Here is a 21,492-nt window from a genome sequence, read left to right as displayed (position 1 = left end):
AGGAGAAGCGACAGCACAGGCGCTGTCCGCTCGCTTACCATGAAGCCTCTGCTCTAGCCTGCTCACACTGCTGGGGAACTGGCAGCTTCATGGAATGTGGGATGGGTCAGGAACTGCTTCATAAAAAATTCTATATCAGCCACTTGCTGAGGATTTTTTTTTTTTTATCATCGCTCTCTTGCGGTTTTCACTATGGTAGAAAATGTACTTTCTGGCAGCTTGGAAGCTTATAGATGACTAGCTTGGGTTAACCCTCTCCATGCCTGCAGCAAGGGACTTGGCTTAAGATTAGATCATTCCCCCTTCCCACATTCTCTTGGCAATCCCGACATGTGACGTCTCTGTCTGGAGCAAAGAGGATGTGTTGTGTAGGGGCAGCGGAGAGAGAGAGAGAAAAAGTTTTGTTGAGTGAAGTTGTTTATGAAGCTCCAAGTAATGTCTGAAGAACGGAGCAAAAATGAGATCTGGAGATGGAAGGCGAGCAAGACTAGAAGCATCAATGTTCTTAAAGGGGTACTCTGGTGAAAATCTTTTTCTTTCAAATCAACTGGTTTCAGAAAGTTAGACAGATTTGTAAAATACTACTATTTAAAAAATTGCATGTCTTCCAGTACTTAGCAGCTGCTGTATATCCTGCAGGAAGAGGTGTATTCTTTCCAGTCTGCAACAGTGCTTCCTGCTGCCACCTCTGTCCATGTCAGGAACTGTCCAGGGCAGAAGAGGTTCTCTATGGCAGTGATTTTCAACCTTTTTTGAGCCGCGGCACACTTTTTATACTTAAAAAATCCCGGGGCACACCACCAACCAAAATGGCACAAAATGACACTAAAACAGTACATATTATACATATAGTTAATAATATAGATTCTAAATGTATTTATACTCACTCAGTGTGAAACCTGGGCCTGTTTTCTTCTCCCCCTGTGCTTCTCTCCCCCCTGCTTCTCTCCTGTGCTTCTCTCCACCCTGCTTCTCTCCTGTGCTTCTCTCCACCCTGCTTCTCTCCACCATACTTCTCCCCCCTTTTTCTCTCCTGTGCTTCTCTCCACCATACTTCTCTCCCCCCTGCTTCTCTCCTTTGCTTCTCTCCCCCATGCTTCTCCCCCATGCTTCTCCCCCCTGCTTCTCTCCCCCCTGCTTCTCTCCACCATGCTTCTCTCCTGTGCTTTTCTCCACCATACTTCTCTCCCCCCTGCTTCTCTCCACCAAACTTCTCTCCCCCCTGCTTGTCTCCGCTGTTTCTCTCCCCCCTGCTTCTCTCCCCTGTTTCTCTCCCATCCCCAGGTTTCTCTCCCCCATTGTTTTCTCCTGTTTCACAGGGGCACCATAGTTTGGGGAACTTTCCCCGCGGCACACGCGACCATGTGTCACAGCACACTGGTTGAAAATCACTGCTCTATGGGATTTGCTGCTGCTCTGGACAGTTCCTGACATGGACAGAGGTGGCAGCACAGAGCACTGAGTCAGATTGGAAAGAATACACCACTTCCTGCAGGACATACAGCAGCTGATAAGTTTTGGAAGACTTGAGATTTTTTAATAGAAGTAAATTACAAATCTCTGGCACTTTCTGACACCAGTGGATTTGAAAGAGAATTTTTCTGTATAACCTTCTGAAACCAGTTGATTTGAAAGAAAAGGATTTTTGTCGGAGTAGCCCTGTAACAGGAGCTGAAGGGACGTGATAAAACTATGTTATATATATATATATCTGCAGGGAAAATACTTGTGGGGTATAGATTTCTGTTACCTTCATTCTGATAAGTTCTGAATGCGCCATGTCATGAGTTCTATATGTATTATACTAAAGGGATGAGAATCCTCTAATTTCGCATCATGCTTTTTTCTCCCAATGCAGAAGGTTTCTAGTAGGTGTAAATGGTGTCTTCCAAGCCCCAATCCTGACTACTGTACTGTAATGTAGATAGGTGGAGGGGAACCTGCAAGAGCCACAAAAAACACACCGCATCTGTCCTCGCACCCTTGTGAATACATTACGAAAAGTCATCACTGGGTCGGAGGATATTAGCGAGCGATCCAGAAGGAAGAGAGCTGCAGCTCATCATAAGAAAAGGATGCACAGAGGCAAATTACAAAATCACCTCTGCTACATCATATCTTGGATGTAAAAGGAAGGGAATGGATTAGTTCAGAATGAAAAAACTAAGGGCCCTTACACACGGCACCAGGGCGTAACTAGAAATGGCCAGGCCCCATAGCAAACTTTTAATTGTGTGGTCATAACTTCATAACTGCAAGCGCTGGTCAGGAGTGCTTGCAGTTAAAGGAACATTTGCGAAACCCGGGAGGCCCAGTGTATTGCAGGAGCAGGCCATGGGGCCCCCTGACATGGCGGGCCCCATAGCAGCCGCTATGGCTGCAATAGTGGTAGTTACGCCCCTGTATGGCACAATGATCTGCTGAATCAGGGCGTGTAATAAAGACAGCTATCATCTGCTGATCATGTTTTTTAGTCAAGACGTAAAATTATTGGCCGCCGTCCACACATCACTGTGTGTAATAGTAATGCCCAGCCAACTATACATAATAAAAGGACGCTGGTTGACCTCAGGGAGATCAACCAAAACACTGCACATGTCTCAACGTCAGTTTATTCTAGAACATTGCCCCCTGGGAAATCAAATATGCAAAAGAACACTGCAGAGACACCAATCACATGTCTCGACGTCAGTGAGCTAGCCAGACCTTCCCTCCGGGAAGGAACAACCAAGCCAAAGGCGTTCTCCAGTCAAGGAAACCACCCCAGCAAGGTATCCATCCACTGACAGCTGTTTCGGGGTTTTTGCCCCTCATCAGTGTGGAGTAGGTTTCTGGCTAGTGGGAGCAATGAACGCCTTTGGCTTGGTTGTTCCTTCCCGGAGGGAAGGTCTGGCTAGTTCACCGTCGAGACATGTGATGGTGTCTCTGCAGTGTTCTTTTGCATATTTGATTTCCCAGGGGGCAATGTTCTAGAATACACTGACGTTGAGACATGTGATGGTGTCTCTGCGGTGTTTTGGTTGATCTCCCTGAGGTCAACCAGCGTCCTTTTGCATGCACTTACTAGTCATTGCTCCCACTAGCCAGAAACCTACTCCACACTGATGAGGGGCAAAAACCCCGAAACAGCTGTCTGTGGATGGATACCTTGCTGGGGTGGTTTCCTTGACTGGAGAACGCCATTGGCTTGGTTGTTCCTTCCCGGAGGGAAGGTCTGGCTAGTTCACTAACATCGAGACATGTGATGATGTCTCTGCAGTGTTCTTTTGCAACTATACATAATATACATACCTCTCTGCGCTCCCAGATGTCCTGTAGCTGCGGCCCACTCTTCAGTGTCTGGAGTGATAGGCTGCTCAGCCAATCACTGGCCGCGGCACTGTCCCGGTGATTGTCTGAGTCTTCGGGGAGCGGGCCGCAGCTACAGGACATCCGGGAGAGGTATGTATAGTTTATTATTTTACTAGGACTGCACGGTCATTGCTAACAAGATATATATATTTAGTCTTTGGTGCATGATTATTGGCCGCTTAAGAGCTCAGTAAGTGAGCGCCGATCGCTCACTTACATCAAGTCATCAGGCCGTGTAACACAGTCCTAAATGTAGCAAAACTGAGTAACCACTGTGCTCAGTCACCGACCAGTCATGAACTATGTGGCCTAGTCAGTCATCTTTAAAGTGTCACTGTCAATTCATTTTTTGCAAAAATCAATAGTCCAGGTGATTTTAAGAAACTTTGTAATTGGGTTTATTAAGCAAATATGCCATTATCTGCATTCACAAAGACTTTCCCCAGGCCCCTCCCCCCCCCCCATCTCTCTCTCATTCACTGCTCATTATCAGTAAATCACGACTAGTTTACATCAGACGTGCTCTGTCTGTTCTATGGAGAGGGGAGGGGGGAGGAGGGAGATTAGTCATCAGCAGAGAGCAGAGAACAAAGGATTACACAGTGGGAGCTGTGTGAAAGCTGGTATTCAGAGGTCAGACTTTAGAGGAGATAGCCCAGTGATGTAGCTGTAAATTAACTCGTTGTTGTCCTGTTTTGGTGCCTCATCTCTCTCCGCCCCTCCCCTCTCCATAGAGAACAATGAAGACGGGGGAGACCTTCAAACTGCGTTTTCATGATAAAAATGCATTTTTCGGCTAATAAACCCAATCACAAAGTTTCTTAAGATCGCCTGGACTATTGATTTCTGCAAAAAAAAATGTAAACAGTGACACTTTAAGGCTAGGGCTACACAGAGATATCAGTTGATGCAGAGATACAGCGCCGCCTCCGCTGTGCCAGCACATAACAAGTCAGAACAGGAGTTTATTTATAAAACCTCAAAGCCACAAACGCTGTGTTATGTCTGGATGGCGGCCGCTACATAACCAAGTCTGCAATTACACAGGAGCTCTTTATTCTCTGCGTAGTCTTGTCAAGTTAACGTTACACGTCAGTACTTTGGGGGTGCTTTAAACTAAGCTGACAGATCTTTAGACCAGGGGTAGGGAACCTTGACTCTCCAGCTGTTGCAAAACTACAACTCCCATCATGCCTGGTATAGAGCTTTAGCATTGGGTGTCCAGGCATGATGAGAGTTGTAGTTTTGCAACAGCTGAAGAGCTAAGGTTCCCCATCCCTAATTTAGATAATGGACACCTCTCAAATTAAAATAAAAGAAACTACAAAAAGCTTTCATTGGTACATGCATTAAACGGGTTATTTTTTTTTATTTCAAATCAACTGATGCCAGAAAGTGCCAGAGATTTGTAATTTACTTCTATTAAAAATATCAAGTCTTCCAGTACTTATGAGACAGTCTGCAGAGCAGGAGAGGTTTTCTATGGGGATTCGCTGCTGCTCTGGACAGTTCCTGACATGGACAGAGGTGGCAGCAGAGAGTACTGTGTCAGACTGGAGAGAATACACCACTTCCTGTAGGACATACAGCGGCTGATAAGTACTAAGACTGGAGATTTTCAAATAGAAGTAAATAACAAATCTGAAGTACATAAAGTTCTTTAGTCCTCAAAACCACAACAGTCCTATCTTACCAGTTGGAATGATTACATGTGCAGGTCGTAGTCATATACTGATCTGGCCAAGATTTGAACAATAATAAATTAATTTAATTTAATATAATCATAAAGAGCGCATGATATAGATATTCATCAAAGAAAAGATATAAAAACGCATTCATAGAATTATCATCAAAATGGGGATTAACACATGGGACATTAAAGGGGTTGTCCGGCGATAAAAAATTATTCACAGAATAACAAACATTACAAAGTTATACAACTTTGTAATGTATGTTATGTCTGTGAATGGCCCCCTTCCCCGTGTCCCACCACCCCCACCCGTGTACCCGGAAGTGTGGTGCGCTATACATTACCTGTCACGTGCCGACCACGGTCTCCGATTCTCAGCAGTGACGTCTTTTTCGGGAGGCCGGCGGATCTTCCCGAGTGCCGGCCGCCCTCTGCAGCGTCATCCGAAGCTCAGCCGCGATTGGCTGAGCATAACTGTGCTCAGCCAATCGCGGCTGAGCAGCTGATGACGCTGCAGAGGGGGGCCGGCACTCGGGAAGATCCGCCGGCCTCCCGAAGAAGACGTCACTGCTGAGAATCGGAGACCGTGGTCGGCACGTGACAGGTAATGTATAGCGCACCACACTTCCGGGTACACGGGTGGGGGTGGTGGGACACGGGGAAGGGGGCCATTCACAGACATAACATACATTACAAAGTTGTATAACTTTGTAATGTTTGTTATTCTGTGAATAATTTTTTATCGCCGGACAACCCCTTTAAATGGATGCACATATGAATTAAACTTCAATACACAAATATATGTCAGGAATAAATAAATAAATAAATAAATAAAAAATAAAATAAAATAAAAAGTAGAAAAGTAGAAAATTCAGTTTAGAGGCTGACCTTGGACTTGTAGTCCTTCCAGGTACATATCAAGACTCGGACTGGTGGTCTTTCTAGATACGTGATACCCAGACACCCTTTTAGACTAATAGTCCTCCTGAGTCCTCAAAGTGTGATCCGCTTTGTTAGATCATTAATGATATTTTACACAGACAGTGGTATCAGACACAAACTTGTGGCGTTTGTAACGCCTCTCACCCGTCCCGAGGCGGCTGGTGGTATCGCTTCTTCCCTCTCTGCTATCAGATCGCAGCGGCCGGATGATGTTAGCGGCTAGTGTAGCGATCCTGCGGTGCGTCCTCGTGATTCTGAGGATACCTTTGCGCGCGATAATGCAGCCTCGATCTCCTCACAGATGACTCCGTCCGGTACAGGGTGATAGAGGTGGTCGTGGTATTACAAGTGGCAAGTGTCTAGATGGTGTAACACAATCGGGGGGCCCCCCAGAGGGACAATAAGTCAAGAGTAGGTCCATGCATCATCGCCACTAACGAAGAGGTTAAATATTGAGAACCTTGAAACGCGTATGGCAATTATACAGACTAATGCTATATCAGATTAGTTATCGTGATTTTAAACCGAACATTATTTTTTTTTCTTATTCTTTTTACATTTTTTGATTTTTTTTTTTTTTGGGGACCTACTCTTGACTTATTGTCCCTCTGGGGGGCCCCCCGATTGTGTTACACCATCTAGACACTTGCCACTTGTAATACCACGACCACCTCTATCACCCTGTCCCGGACGGAGTCATCTGTGAGGAGATCGAGGCTGCATTATCGCGCGCGAAGGTATCCTCAGAATCACGAGGACGCGCCGCAGGATCGCTACACTAGCCGCTAACATCATCCGGCCGCTGCGATCTGATAGCAGAGAGGGAAGAAGCGATACCACCAGCCGCCTCGGGACGGGTGAGAGGCGTTACAAACGCCACAAGTTTGTGTCTGATACCACTGTCTGTGTAAAATATCATTAATGATCTAACAAAGCGGATCACACTTTGAGGACTCAGGAGGACTATTAGTCTAAAAGGGTGTCTGGGTATCACGTATCTAGAAAGACCACCAGTCCGGCCTCTAAACTGAATTGCAACTAGAGTGGAACTAGTGGCTTACAATCAAAGGCATAAGTAATACTATCTTGCAACCGGCCGGCACCCAGCGGTATCGCTCATTTTAAAAGAGACTTTTTTTGATTTTTCTACTTTTCTACTTTTTATTTTATTATTTATTTATTTATTCCTGACATATATTTGTGTATTGAAGTTTAATTCATATGTGCATCCATTTAATGTCCCATATGTTAATCCCCATTTTGATGATAATTCTATGAATGCGTTTTTATATCTTTTCTTTGATGAATATCTATATCATGCGCTCTTTATGATTATATTAAATTAAATTAATTTATTATTGTTCAAATCTTGGCCAGATCAGTATATGACTACGACCTGCACATGTAATCATTCCAACTGGTAAGATAGGACTTTTGTGGTTTTGAGGACTAAAGAACTTTATGTACTTCTGTTTTCCCCACTCGCTCATTTCTAGGTAAGGGCATTTTTAGTTTAACCTCGACCTATACAGTGATAATTGTGAGCTGCACCAATATATTACTCTCTCTAAATAACAAATCTGTATAACATTATGAAACCAGTTGATTTGAAAACAATTTTTCCACAGATGTATTTCTTTCAATGTGTGTAGTAAAATTGAAAATTAGAAGCATGTTCCCATTATTCTGCATTGGTATACTGGTGGCTGAAGAAGTTGGATGTGGCCCTGAGTAGTCCTGGAAAACATGGATACACTATGGCCTATGGTTGTATCAGTGATTTCCAGGCAGCCACCGGGCTGTATCCAACTTCTTCAATGCCGAACAATCTGATTGGTGCAAGCTCGGGCTGCGCTCATGTCTATGCCGCTCAGGTTATATCAAGCGTGGCGGGAAATACGAAACATATTGTACGCTCATTGAACTCTCTCTACCTGCATCGTTCTCTCTTCGATCTACCTCATCGTAGACATCCATGGCCAGTTCTTCAAAAAGCCGGTTACTGAGCTGTGAATAAACAGAGCGGGTGGTTAATCAACGGGAAATAACAGGGTGCCGGGGGTAAACGTCCATCACAAGGAAGGAGAACGGACGCAGAAGAGCTGGGGAGCGACAACAAAGTGCACCGGAGCGGATACAAGGTGACAGCTCTGTAATTACAATGGAAGGGAGCAGTATGTGATTAAAGGAGGCGAGAGAAGTGCCACTCCGAACCTGGCGGCGGCCGAGAGATAGCGACGTTATCCTGGAGAGGCGGAGAGTGACAGCGCAGAAGATAAATGAAGCAGGCGCTGAGCTCAGATACCCGCAGTACACCCGCCTCACACTGAACTTACCGCCTGGAGCTTCTTTTTAGCAGCTTTTGCCAGTTCAGACAGGTCCAAACTGTAAGAGAAAAAGAGGATATAAAACACATATACATACAAAGAGGCCTACAGCTTCCAGAGCTCTTCATCCATTACATGACCCATAGGGATATTAGCAGATGTTAATGCAGGAAGTTATTAGGATCAGTGAGGGAAGAAAAGGCCTCTGCCTCAGCAACTTTAGGGAGGTTCCTTGAATCTTAAAGGGGAACTCTGGTGAAATTCTTTTTCTTTCAAATCAACTGGTGTCAGAAAGTTATATAGATTTGAAATTTAATTCTATTTCAAAATCTCAAATCTTCCCATACTTATCAGCTGCTGTATGTCCTGCAGGAAGTGGTGTATTCTTTCCAGTCTGACACAGTGCTCTCTGCTGCCACCTCTGTCCATGTAAAGAACTGTCCAGAGCAGCAGCAAATCCCCATAGAAAACCTCTCCTGCTCTGGACAGTTCCTGGCATGGACAGAGGTGGCAGCAGAGAATACTGTGCCAGACTTGAAAGAATACAACACATACAGCAGCTGATAAGTATTGGAAAACGAGTTTTTTAAATAGAAGTAAATTACAAATCTATAATGAACTTTCTGAAACCAGTTGATTTGGAAGAAAAAGTTTTTCGCCAGAGTACCCCTTAAAACTAGAGATACATAGCGATTTATAGTTGTGCGAGTAGAAAACACAGAGTTGCAGTGTGTGGTGACAGGGCTTCGACAATCATGTAAGTCAATGGGGTCCCACAAGTCTCAGATGGACTTCTTGCAACAGCAGGGTCACAATCAAGTGGATCACAGTGGAGGCCTGTGCAACAATGGTTTCCAGTCCTGCAACCACATATCAATGTTTAACCCTAGCCTGTAAAATCTTGTTATACCCTGATGTCTTGTTATATCTTGTACAGATCTCATAATCTCCTATTCCCATGGGCATAGCCATAGAGTTAAATAATAATGACTGGAGACAACAATAGGAGAGTTTAGGAACTTATTGAAGCTGGAATTATTCTGCATTTAATGCAGGTATAATACACCTGTCTTTACCATGCTCCCCCTACTGGCAGCTTGAGGTAACAAGAATTTTTTTCATATGACTATATTAATCTTTGTAATACATCATATTAATTGAACTTAAATTTTTCCTGACGCTTTCAGTCCTCATTCCCCTATTTACATTTACAGGCAAAAAAATAAATAAATAAAAAAATCATACATACATATATATATAGATAGATAGATAGATAGATAGATAGATAGATAGATAGATAGAGAAAAAGAGAGAGAAAGAAAGAAAAAGAAAGAAAGAAAGAAAAAAAGAAAAAGAAAGAAAGAAAGAAAGAAAGAAAGAAAGAAACTAATAGGGAGGAGGAGGGGGATGAAGCTGCAGTGTCTCCAATTCTGCTTGTATATTATACTAATATGCTGTGAGAGAGAAGGAGAGAGGCCTAGGAAGACACATATAGCTGTTTTAGGGTCCCTATAGAAAACCTCTCCTGCTTTCCAGACTGGAAAGAATACACCACTTCCTGCAGGACATACAGCAGCTCATAAGTACTGGAAGACTGGAGATTTTTTAAATTAAAAAATATACAAATTACAAATCTCTGGCACTTTCTGTCACAAGTTGATTTGAAAGATTTTTTTTGTTGTTGATAGTATTAACATACCGTAATTCCCAATAGGGTTATCCATGATAAAAGAAACACAGCTGCTTTTTAGGACGCCCCACCTGCCCTCAGGTTATGTGTGGTATTACAACTCTGTTACATTGCCGATACATTGCCATACAGAATACAAACTGAGGAAAAGAGTGGCAAGTGTTTCTGCACACTAAAATATATAGTGAATATATCTTATCAGAGAAAATTGCTTCTTACTCTTCTTATAAGGTAACACTTAACATAAGATGATGTACACTTGGTGGCAGCAATGACCAAGAGTAACCAAGTCTTATCATCCAGATTGGACAAATATAACAAAAACTAGTCAAAGCTCAATATCATCATCTGCCGAGTCATGGATACATGTGAGAAGGTCACAGATCACATGTCATATTTCCAGTAGAGAACTCTCCAAGCAATGGTCAGACTGGCTTCCAGCTCTCTCAACTTCTCTGAATTTAGGAATCACGGACTGGTTTTCTCCCACACCCTCCAAAACACCTGTGATGTTAAAGGGGGTTAAAAGAAGCATGTGCCGCTACAGTTATTAGATGACTGACACCTTAAAGGGATGCATGACTGTTTTGTGACTCTCATATAAGTAGATGGAGAGGGGCAAACCAATACACAGCCATCTTGCTAGTCAATCACCATACAGATCTGTCTCACCAGTCAGGACAGATGTCTTGGAATAAGTCTCAGAAATTTTTGGAGGAAGACGCAGGTCCCATATGTAGAACCCCCATCTATAAGAGAAGTTTGGAATATATCCTGGATTTGTCACAAATATCTGCGGTGGAGATACTCTTTCAAAGCCAAATCATATTAGCGCTCTGGAATTAAGGGCGCTTTATAAATAAATAATAATATTATATAGAAGCAAGCAGAGGACTTTCATACCCCAATATTTAGATGGTCCTGCAGTTTCTATTTTTGGCCACACGAGGGAGCTCAAGCACAGTAATATATTGCCAGTAATGAAACATACAGTACATATCCATGAAAGCTTTAGTGATCACAGTACAACACTTCCAACATCGCTCCTGGCATATTGTTATTTCGCACTATTTACCCAGAAACATTTTATTATTAGATTTATTAGCACATTTTAGTCTCTTGCATGTCATCACAGAAACCACAGTGACTGTCAGGAGACAACATCAAGCCAGCCCATGTTACTATCCTCTGCAGCATTAGTGCTATAAGACTAGATTTACACACACATGTTCTGGCTCTATGAAGACTGACACCCTGATAATTTATGTATCTGAAACAATGTTTTGAAACAATGTTTTTTTATATTGTATGTATACACTAAAAATATAGCTTAAAGGCATTATGGTGCAGTACTTCAGACTAGTTGGATTTTAGTCAGATCATATAAAATCTAATATCAAAATAAGATAAATAATAAATATATATATATATATATATATATATATATTCCCCCCCCCCACACACACACACACTACATGTAAACCCAGCCTTGCAAGAAGTGTATCAATCATAGGCTTGCGGTACAATCTATCAATATAAGCAGCGGACAGTGATAATGGTAGCAATGTTTGTCTAGTAGTGTCTGATAAGAATAAGAAATGACAGTCAGGCACAAGTCACACATGGCTAGGTTGCACAGTACCTCTGCGGCACACCCCTGGGACGAGTTCTACATCCAATGCAGCACAAGGAAGAACAGGAGAGAGGCGAGAGGTTAGACAGCAAGTTATTGTTAAGACATAAAGATAGATACAAATCACTGGAATACACAGATGGAACAGGACAGCTAGAAACAAACGGACAAACGGAAGAAGGTGGCTTTACATTGTGTAGATCAATAACATAATGAGGCTGCTATCACGTCCGATGACAACAGCTTGGAGCGACTGATATCACTTGACACATGAAAAATCTCTTTCCTAACCACAGTTGCTTCCCCGTAATAGAGGTTTTACATTCACAAAAAGAAATCACAGTACAGTGCAGCCGCTCATGAACCTCTAGGACACCTCTAGAGTGAACGTACCCTGATTGTTAATGGTCCTACAGCATTTTCGGTAAAACTACTGTTTATTTGTAGGCAAGGGCAGCACTGCAACTTTTTATTGAGCTACAAGATTGGTTTTAACTATAAAGCTTTAGCTGCAGCCAAGCAATACACTGAGTTGTAGCCAACCTTGTCGAGTGAAGCGGTCACTCAATAATTTAAAATCAACCTTGTAATGCTACCAATAGTCACCGTGTAGCCCTGGCCTAAAACCACGCACCCTTTAACAATCAATCTGCTTTTGGCTGCAGGTAGTTTTAGTTTCGCCTCCATCACCTAATTCCTCTTATCACTACCTGTAACTTCTATTATTGGCCACATGGGGGAGCTCAAGTACAGTCACCACAGTCACCCAGCTTCAGGGAACCCTGCAGGTTGCATCAGGTCTGCATGTGGCATATATCCAGTGTTAGCAGTCAATCTCTAATGAGATCTACTATTCCTGGATGTAAAACAAGGATGACTATAAAACAACAACACTGCATCCTGTTCTTGTAAAGTAACAGCCAGACTGGGCAAGTTTTTGCAGGTCTATAGGAGGTTATTTACCCAAATATTAAGCGAATTATAGTATCACAAGACACAATGTGACAGGTCAACATGTCTGATTTATAATCAGCATTTTATGGATACAAGATGTCTGGCTGTATTAAACTCGTTAGGAGGCACTATAGATGTGCAGCCCCAAGGTGACACCAGCAGGTGGCGCTGCCTCATCTCCGAGCTGTAGTAGTAGGGTGGACTGTCAGAATCATTCCCTCTAGGGGGGTCAATGTACTCTGACACTTGACAAAGACAACTAGGAATCAATGCAATAAGGTTATCCCAGCAGGCACTTTAAAGGAACCCTATTTAGCGAAGAAAGAGTTATGGCTTTTAATGTGTCACTTCACTTTTTTACCAGTTCAGCGGCTAAAAGCTTTACTCACTCTCATTTAACATGCAAAAACCTTGTATCACCATGCCATGATAAATAAGAGGTCACTGAAGAGAAGCATTCTGTATTTCATTATTCTCTATGCACACACAGCCTACTGGTAATATGACTGGAATAGACATCAGTAACTGACCTAAAAGTGCACAGCTCTAAGCCTATTAAAGGGGTAATCCGGCAAAAATCAACTGGTTTCAGAAAGTTATACAGATGTGTAATTGATTAATTCTATTAAAAAATCTCCAATCATCTTATACTTATCAGCTGCTGTATGTCCTGCAGGAAGCTGTGTATTCTTTCCAGTCTGACACAGTGCTCTCTGCTGCCACCTCTGTCTATGCCAGGAACTGTCCAGAGCAGGAGAGGTTTTCTTTGGGGGATTTGCTACTGCTCTGGACAGTTCCTTACATAGACAGTTCCTTACATGGCAGCAGAGAGCACTGTGTCAGACTGGAAAGAATACACAACTTCCTGCAGGACATACAGCAGCTGATAAGTACTGCAAGACTTGATATTTTTAAACATAAGTAAATAAAAAATCTATATAACCTTCTGAAACCAGTTGATTTAAAGGAAAATGAATATCGCTGGAGTACCCCTTTAAAGGTGTTATCCAGCTATGAGAAACTGATGGCCTATCCTCAGGTCATCAAATATACTACTGGCTGGGGTCCAATCCTCAGCATCGCCATACTTTTAGTAGCTGTCCGGTTCACGTCAATATGAAAACACTGCAGGACCTTGAAAACAAACAGCAATGCAGATATAAGTATCAGCACTAATATTTTATTGGTTGGGGTCCTGGACCCCTGCTGATCATTAGATACAGCCAGAAGAAGCTTGTGGCTGCAGCTGATGCAGAAGGCGGGTTCCACAGATTTACAGTGAAGCCTGCCTCCTGCAACAAGTAAGAGAGAATGATGCCGGGGGGTGAAGAGCACAGGCACTCGCTCCTCCAAGCTATATAGAACAACTGCAAACAGTCCCTGACCAGGTCTGTAGAATAGGTCAAAGGTCTTTATTTAGGAGTCCGGTGCATGTATACACCATAATCTAGCCATAGATCGTCACCTGTTAACAGAGGCCTAATTCTGCCCGTGTAAATAAGGTTTTAATTTGACCTTACATGTAATATTTTTTGGGCAAGACCAACATGCAGAGACACTGGTAGGGGACTGTCTTCCTGCTGGAGTTTCAAGTGGCAACCATATTTTACCCTCCCACAATAAGGCTGGTGATGGTAAATGGCTGCCCTGCCCATCCCTCCACCTCTCCCTTGGCACGCAGTTTCCCCGCTCCAGTCCCTCCCCCAGTACTTACTCACATAGGGCATGCTCTGTGGATCAGAAGGTACTATCCCAATATAAGTTTATGAGACGCTCATCATCATATAATAGGAAAATGATCTCCAGTCCAGAGACAAACCCCAGTATGGATTAGGTGGTCAAACTAGGGCGCTGAAGGGACTGGAGGTGGCACGGTACCAGGCAAACAGAATGCCGGAGAAGCAGAAGGAGCAGGGCTGCCGTTTATCCTTACCAGCCTTATGCTGGGAATATAAATAACTGCAGGTTGCAGATGCAGAGGAGGAAGATATGTCTGTTATCTTCATCCTCTGCGCCGCTCTGGTGAAGTTAGTGGTTTGCACCACGGTCCTAATGGTCACAATGGTCCTAATGGTCCTAATGGTCACAACTAACTGCAGCGGAACGGCACGAAGGAGTAAGGTAAGAGACTTATCTTCCCCCTAGGCATCTCCTGTGCAATAGGGCCATATCAGAGGGTTAGATTTGCTTATAGTTCCCGTTTAAGATTGTTACTAGAGTGCCTCTTTAAGAGGGGTAATATCAAAGTCAAAGCGGAATTCCCATCTTAACTAACAGACATAATTGTAGGACACATCCTTGCAAATACATTTATTTTGCAAACTTGCCTCCTGTTCCTAATATGCTGCTCTTTATGTCCCATTGCTGACAGCTCGTTGTCTAGGTTACCGACCACCACTCTGCTGTGGTATGGCTGGCATATATATATATATATATATATATATACACTCACCGGCCACTTTATTAGGTACACCATGCTAGTAACGGGTTGGACCCCCTTTTGCCTTCAGAACTGCCTCAATTCTTGGTGGCATAGATACAACAAGGTGCTGGAAGCTTCCTCAGAGATTTTGGACCATATTGACATGATGGCATCACACAGTTGCCGCAGATTTGTCGGCTGCACATCCATGATGCCAATCTCCCGTTCCACCACATCCCAAAGATGCTCTATTGGATTGAGATCTGGTGACTGAGGAGGCCACTGGAGTACAGTGAACTCATTGTCATGTTCAAGCAGAAATCGAGACTCATCAGACCAGGCAACGTTTCTCCAATCTTCTACTGTCCAATTTCGATGAGCTTGTGCAAATTGTAGCCTCAGTTTCCTGTTCTTAGCTGAAAGGAGTGGCACCCGGTGTGGTCTTCTGCTGCTGTAGCCCATCTGCCTCAAAGCTGGAGGTACTGTGCGTTCAGAGATGCTCTTCTGCCTACCTTGGTTGTAACGGTTGGCTATTTGAGTCACTGTTGCCTTTCTATCAGCTCGAACCAGTCTGCCCATTCTCCTCTGACCTCTGGCATCAACAAGGCATTTCCGCCCACAGAACTGCCGCTCACTGGATGTTTTTTCTTTTTCGGACCATTCTCTGTAAACCCTAGAGATGGTTGTGCGTGAAAATCCCAGTAGATCAGCAGTTTCTGAAATACTCAGACCAGCCCTTCTGGCACCAACAACCATGCCACGTTCAAAGGCCTCAAATCACCTTTCTTCCCCATACTGATGCTCGGTTTGAACTGCAGGAGATTGTCTTGACCATGTCTACATGCCTAAATGCACTGAGTTGCCGCCATGTGATTGGCTGATTAGAAATTAAGCGGTAACGTGCAGTTGGACAGGTGTACCTAATAAAGTGGCCGGTGAGTGTATATATATATATAGACATGGAGACATGGTCAAGACAATCTCCAGCAGTTCAAACCGAGCATCAGTATGGGGAAGAAAGGTGATTTGAGGCCTTTGAACGTGGCATGGTTGTTGGTGCCAGAAGGGCTGGTCTGAGTATTTCAGAAACTGCTGATCTACTGGGATTTTCACGCACAACCATCTCTAGGGTTTACAGAGAATGGTCCGAAAAAGAAAAAAAATCCAGTGAGCAGCAGTTCTGTGGGCGGAAATGCCTTGTTGATGCCAGAGGTCAGAGGAGAATGGGCAGACTGGTTCGAGCTGATAGAAAGGCAACAGTGACTCAAACAGCCAACCGTTACAACCAAGGTAGGCAGAAGAGCATCTCTGAACGCACAGTACGTCCAACTTTGAGGCAGATGGGCTACAGCAGCAGAAGACCACACCGGGTGCCACTCCTTTCAGCTAAGAACAGGAAACTGAGGCTACAATTTGCACAAGCTCATCGAAATTGGACAGTAGAAGATTGGAAAAACGTTGCCTGGTCTGATGAGTCTCGATTTCTGCTGCAACATTCGGATGGTAGGGTCAGAGTCTGGCGTCAACAACATGAAAGCATGGATCCATCCTGCCTTGTATCAACGGTTCAGGCTGGTGGTGGTGGTGTCATGGTGTGGGGAATATTTTTTTGGCACCCTTTGTTCCCCTTGGTACCAATTGAGCATCGTTGCAACGCCACAACCTACCTGAGTATTGTTGCTGACCATGTCCATCCCTTTATGACCACAATGTACCCAACATCTGATGGCTACTTTCAGCAGGATAATGCGCCATGTCATAAAGCTAGAATTATCTCAGACTGGTTTCTTGAACAGGACAATGAGTTCACTGTACTCCTATGGCCTCCACAGTCACCAGATCTCAATCCAATAGAGCATCTTTGGGATGTGGTGGAACGGGAGATTGGCATCATGGATGTGCAGCCGACAAATCTGCGGCAACTGTGTGATGCCATCATGTCAATATGGACCAAAATCTCTGAGGAAGCTTCCAGCACCTTGTTGTATCTATGCCACGAAGAATTGAGGCAGTTCTGAAGGCAAAAGGGGGTCCAACCCGTTACTAGCATTAAATTCCAAATAAAGTGGCCGGTGAGTGTATAGATAGATAGATAGATAGATATTATACAGTATTTATACACACTATGGGGGAGATTTATTAAACATGGTGTAAAGTGAAACTGGCTCAGTTGTCCCTAGCAACCAATCAGATTCCACCTTTCATTTTCCAAAGAGTCTGTGAGGAATAAAAGGTGGAATCTGATTGGTTGCTAGCAGCAACCAATCTCCCCCTATATATTTACAATCTACATTACATCTATATATACACCAGCTAGAATACTGCTTTTAGAGTAGAGTGGTGGTTGGTAACCTAAACAATGAGCTGTCAACAATAGGTGGGAAAAGCAGAATATCAGAAGAAGGTCGCAGTTTAGAGGAAGTTTGCTAAATGAATGTATTCACAAAAATATTTAACTTGGCGAGGCCTACAAGCACAACTATATGAGTTAGGATGGGAATACCTGTTAGGATCCTCTTAGAAGGGCAGATGGCATATGAGCAGACTATGAATGTATATTGTGTGCGCTGTAGTCTTCACATTTTGCTGTGTGGTATTTGCAGGAGGTTTGTATAACAGTGATAGGATATAAACGCCAGCAGCAACGCCACGTGGTGAGTAGGATGAGATCAGCGGCCTAGTGAAAACAGGATGCAGATATGACCGTAACTTCCTGGTCACAACACACACTCACCCCTCTCCGTATACTACTGGACCGTCAGCAAGGACAGATATAGGCGTTATAAACTGAATGACTAGGGATGTCACCATACCAGAATTTTGAGTTAGGGGGGTTGTCCAGGCGTTCCCTGCAATGGTTAAATGACTGCTGCCCGCAGGATCATGGGCCGCAGTCATTGGCAGTGGGGGCCCACTGTATATGCAGCAGCCCCTGCTGCATATGGAGCGGCTCGGGAGGGGTTAAATGCTGCCGTCAGTTGTGACAGTGGCATGTACACAGTAAAATAGCTGACACAGGCGTTTGCCAAGTGCCAGGCAGCGGAGGTGACACTAGGGGGCAGCACACAGAGAACAGGGCCAGTGCTCAGTAAGCTGCCTGCTGTGTTATCTGCACAATACTTTAAGCTGCACTATTAAGCATCGAATTTCAGGAAATCCCGTTTTTTTGCCCAGAATATCGATATTAATATAAAATTTTCAGTGCATTGTGCATCCCTACAGAGGACAAATAAAGGATTATATGGAATCTCTGTTTATCATGGCTGTCAATAGTCCCCATGTTTGGTTATTAGACGTCATATAGATATATCTACATTGTGTTCCTGGCCAATGTCCTGGATCAGACAGTAGCTTCATATTGCTGCCATAGTAATACAGTATGATCAGTGAGAAGAGAGAACAAAAAGCTGTCAGCCCTTGAATTCTATTTTCTGGATCATGTAGGCTGGAACGTCTGTGCCACTTCATTTATTTCTATGTTTTTATAGTGATCTTTGCTTTCTTAGAGCTCCTACAAGGATTTAGGTTATGTTCACACAGACAACTGCACCGATTTCCATATCAAACACTGTATGGTTATGGTTTCAAATGTAAAAGCATGTCCCAAAGTTTTCACTGTAAATAAAATCTATTAGCTAGATTCTCCTTTCTTCCACCAAAACAGTATTTAAAGGGATTTTTAGTTTACCAGCCCTGATTCAGCTCGGCACTGCTGCATCTTACTTTCACTTCCTGGTTTGGCAGCGGTACTGAGGATTGAACGCAGCGATGCTGTGCTGAATCAGCTCTGCATCTCCCATTGAGATCACAGACGCTGACAGGGACAATCCACCAGCAGTGGAGCGGTCTTTGAGTGTGAGACATAGAAATTATATAAGTATACTTACCAGCCCTCCCCCAGGTCCAAGCCACTGAGGACCTCAGCAGCCCGACCACCGACTGGAGAGTGGAGGTCGGTAACCTAGGCAATGAGCTTTCAAGTATAGGGTGAGAGGATAGGGCACAAATGCAAAACTTTGCAATTGCGCTCATAAAAACAATTGGCAAAATCGCTTAGTTTTCAATATCTGCCAAGCAAAAAAAGTTTCTTGGATGACAATACCTATTTAAAGGGCAACTCCAGCGGAAAAAAAAATCTTTTAAAATCAATTGGTGCCAGGGACTTGAAATTTACTTCTAAAAATAAATCGCCAGTCTTCCAGTTCTTATCAGCTGCCGTATGTCATGGAGATAGATATGTAGAACATTCGGCAGCTGTTAACTACTGGAAGATTGTGGATTTTTTTTCATAGAAGTAAATTACAAATCTCTGGCACTTTCTGGCACCAGCTGATCTGAAAAATAAAAAAATAAATGGCTGGAGTTGCCCTTTAAGTTTTTAAAGCATAGAGACAATAGGACATAATCCCTGGAATTTGGAGTCATAACCAGTTATAACAATGATATATTTAACCCTAAAATAGGACCATTAAAATGTATTTTATAAGCTGATTGAACAATCGATAATAAAATGATATAATAATGTTTGTCAGGAGATGAAAGGGAGTAAAATCTATAGAGCTTATTGGCACTGCCCTAACTTTATGGCTTCTCCGACTTACAGAACACAGCTTCAGAGAAGCCTTCGGATTCCCTTACCCGGGCTACAGTGCCGACTTAAAGTAAAATTCAGGATAAAACATCCGCCTCTGGAGGTGCAAGGGTTAATAGCTCTCCACTCATATTCATTCTTATTTTACCCTATGAATTCTATTTAATGAGGCCATAAGCTTCCCGTGATCTGTTGGCAGGGGAAGCAAAGGACACTATGGAGCGGTGCAAAGTAATTATACTCCGCAAACACATTCTGCAATTAAAGCTGCGGCGTTAAATAAAGAGCAGAGGAGGGCGGATTCAATTACCTATCGGCCATCTGAGGAATGATATAATGTCCGTTCTTGTGATCTGAAACAGACAAATAAAAAAAACGCACTGAAAATACGAACAATTTCCTCTATGAGCAGAAAGATTTTAGGTACATGACAGTAAACAGCACTTGTACTTGGACACCGTGTAGGAATCAGATACAATTGGGGAGCATATGCCTATCCTCTGGTTATTGCTGCATTATAGTCAGTCAACTATAAAGGGGTAATCTGGCACCAATCTTTTTCTTTCAATTCAATTGGTTATAGAAAGTTATAAAGGAATTGTAATTTACTTCTATGTAAAAATCTCAAGTCTTCCAGTACTTATCAGCTGCTGTATGTCCTACAGGAAGTGGTGTGTTCTTTCCAGTCTGACACAGTGCTCTCTGCTGCCCCCTCTGTCCATGTCAGGAACTGTCCAGAGCAGGAGAGGTTTTCTATGGGGATTTTCTACTGCTCTGGACAGTTCCTGACAAAAACAGAGATGGCAGCAGACATCACTATGTCAGAATACACCATTTCCTGTAGGACATACAGCAGCTGATAAGTACTGGAAGACTTGAGTTTTGAAATAGAAGTAAAATACAAATCTATACAACTTTCTGAAACCAGTTGATTTGAAAGAAAAATATTTTCGCTGGAGTTGCCCTTTAATAGCTCTGGCAAATAAAGTATATGGTTAGGATAGCCTCTTATTTTACTGTACTGTCCCTTTAAAATCTGGTGGTAAAAATTGTGAGGAAGCAGAAGAGCAGAAGCGTCCTCTCCCCCAGACCTGATGTGTTTGTAGAGGCACATATGTTCTGTTCTGCGTCTGACAGCTGTTTAATCCCAAGCAGAAAACCTTCCCTGCGATTATACAGCTAAATATCACATTTCCCCAGAATGTATTACTATGTCTCTATAAACAGACAATCGGTCTCGGTGGCGGGGAGGTTTTTTCAGATGATGAATGATGCTCAGTGTAACAAATACAAGGGAAAAAAAACATGAATCCGCCATAAGAAACAGAATAATACAGAGGATGAGGCTCACGCTTTGGATTTTCTGGACGAAGCTTTAATAGAAATCTGCATTTATTAATTCTTATACCCGCTACATGGTATAAAGAGTGACTGCTACTTAGCTCTCATCCACTTTAAAGGGAGTTTCCAGTACAATAAAGTTGTCAAGGACTGGTTGAATAATTTATTATTGTCCATCTTCTTAGGTGAATGCATACATGTGCTGAATGGCCACACGTGTCATGTGTCTGATTTGGCAATGTATTCATACAGCCTTACAAGACAGAGAAGACTCCCCTGTATATTTATATAAGTGTGTCACCAGGTCATGTAACCACTAGGGGGCAGGCTCTCTGATACTGATCATTTCTCTCTCTCTACCCTCCCAGCACATTAGCAGAGCATGGGAGGGGCATGGATGAGCATAGTGGAATAAAGGGGAGCTTGGGTCTTGTAGCTTTTTTTTTTTTATCTCAGGGTAGCATAAACTAGCGACAGAGAAGCTGAACAGAATGATGTATCAGTTACACTGTTCTGTGCAGCTGATCCAGAGATATCCTCCTGTATAACAT

At 43.2% G+C, this 21,492-nt stretch overlaps 1 protein-coding gene across 3 annotated transcripts in view; it reads right to left on the bottom strand.

The window, feature by feature from the left end:
* The window catches only part of GIT1 (GIT ArfGAP 1), a 98,435-nt gene that overhangs the window by 21,522 nt on the left and 55,421 nt on the right, over positions 1 to 21,492 (bottom strand). For all 3 annotated transcript variants that reach the window (XM_069945865.1, XM_069945867.1, XM_069945866.1), the window contains exons 8-10: positions 19,911 to 19,953; positions 8,320 to 8,368; positions 7,918 to 7,990 (exon numbers count right to left, since the gene is read on the bottom strand). In XM_069945865.1, the coding sequence (XP_069801966.1) occupies positions 7,918 to 7,990; positions 8,320 to 8,368; positions 19,911 to 19,953 (165 nt within the window). The remainder of the gene's footprint in view (positions 1 to 7,917; positions 7,991 to 8,319; positions 8,369 to 19,910; positions 19,954 to 21,492) is intronic.

Source organism: Dendropsophus ebraccatus, chromosome 11, assembly GCF_027789765.1.
Source record: "Dendropsophus ebraccatus isolate aDenEbr1 chromosome 11, aDenEbr1.pat, whole genome shotgun sequence".
Lineage (NCBI taxonomy): Eukaryota > Metazoa > Chordata > Amphibia > Anura > Hylidae > Dendropsophus > Dendropsophus ebraccatus.
Note: the sequence above shows the minus strand (reverse complement) of the source record. Positions and strands in the feature narration are given on the sequence as shown.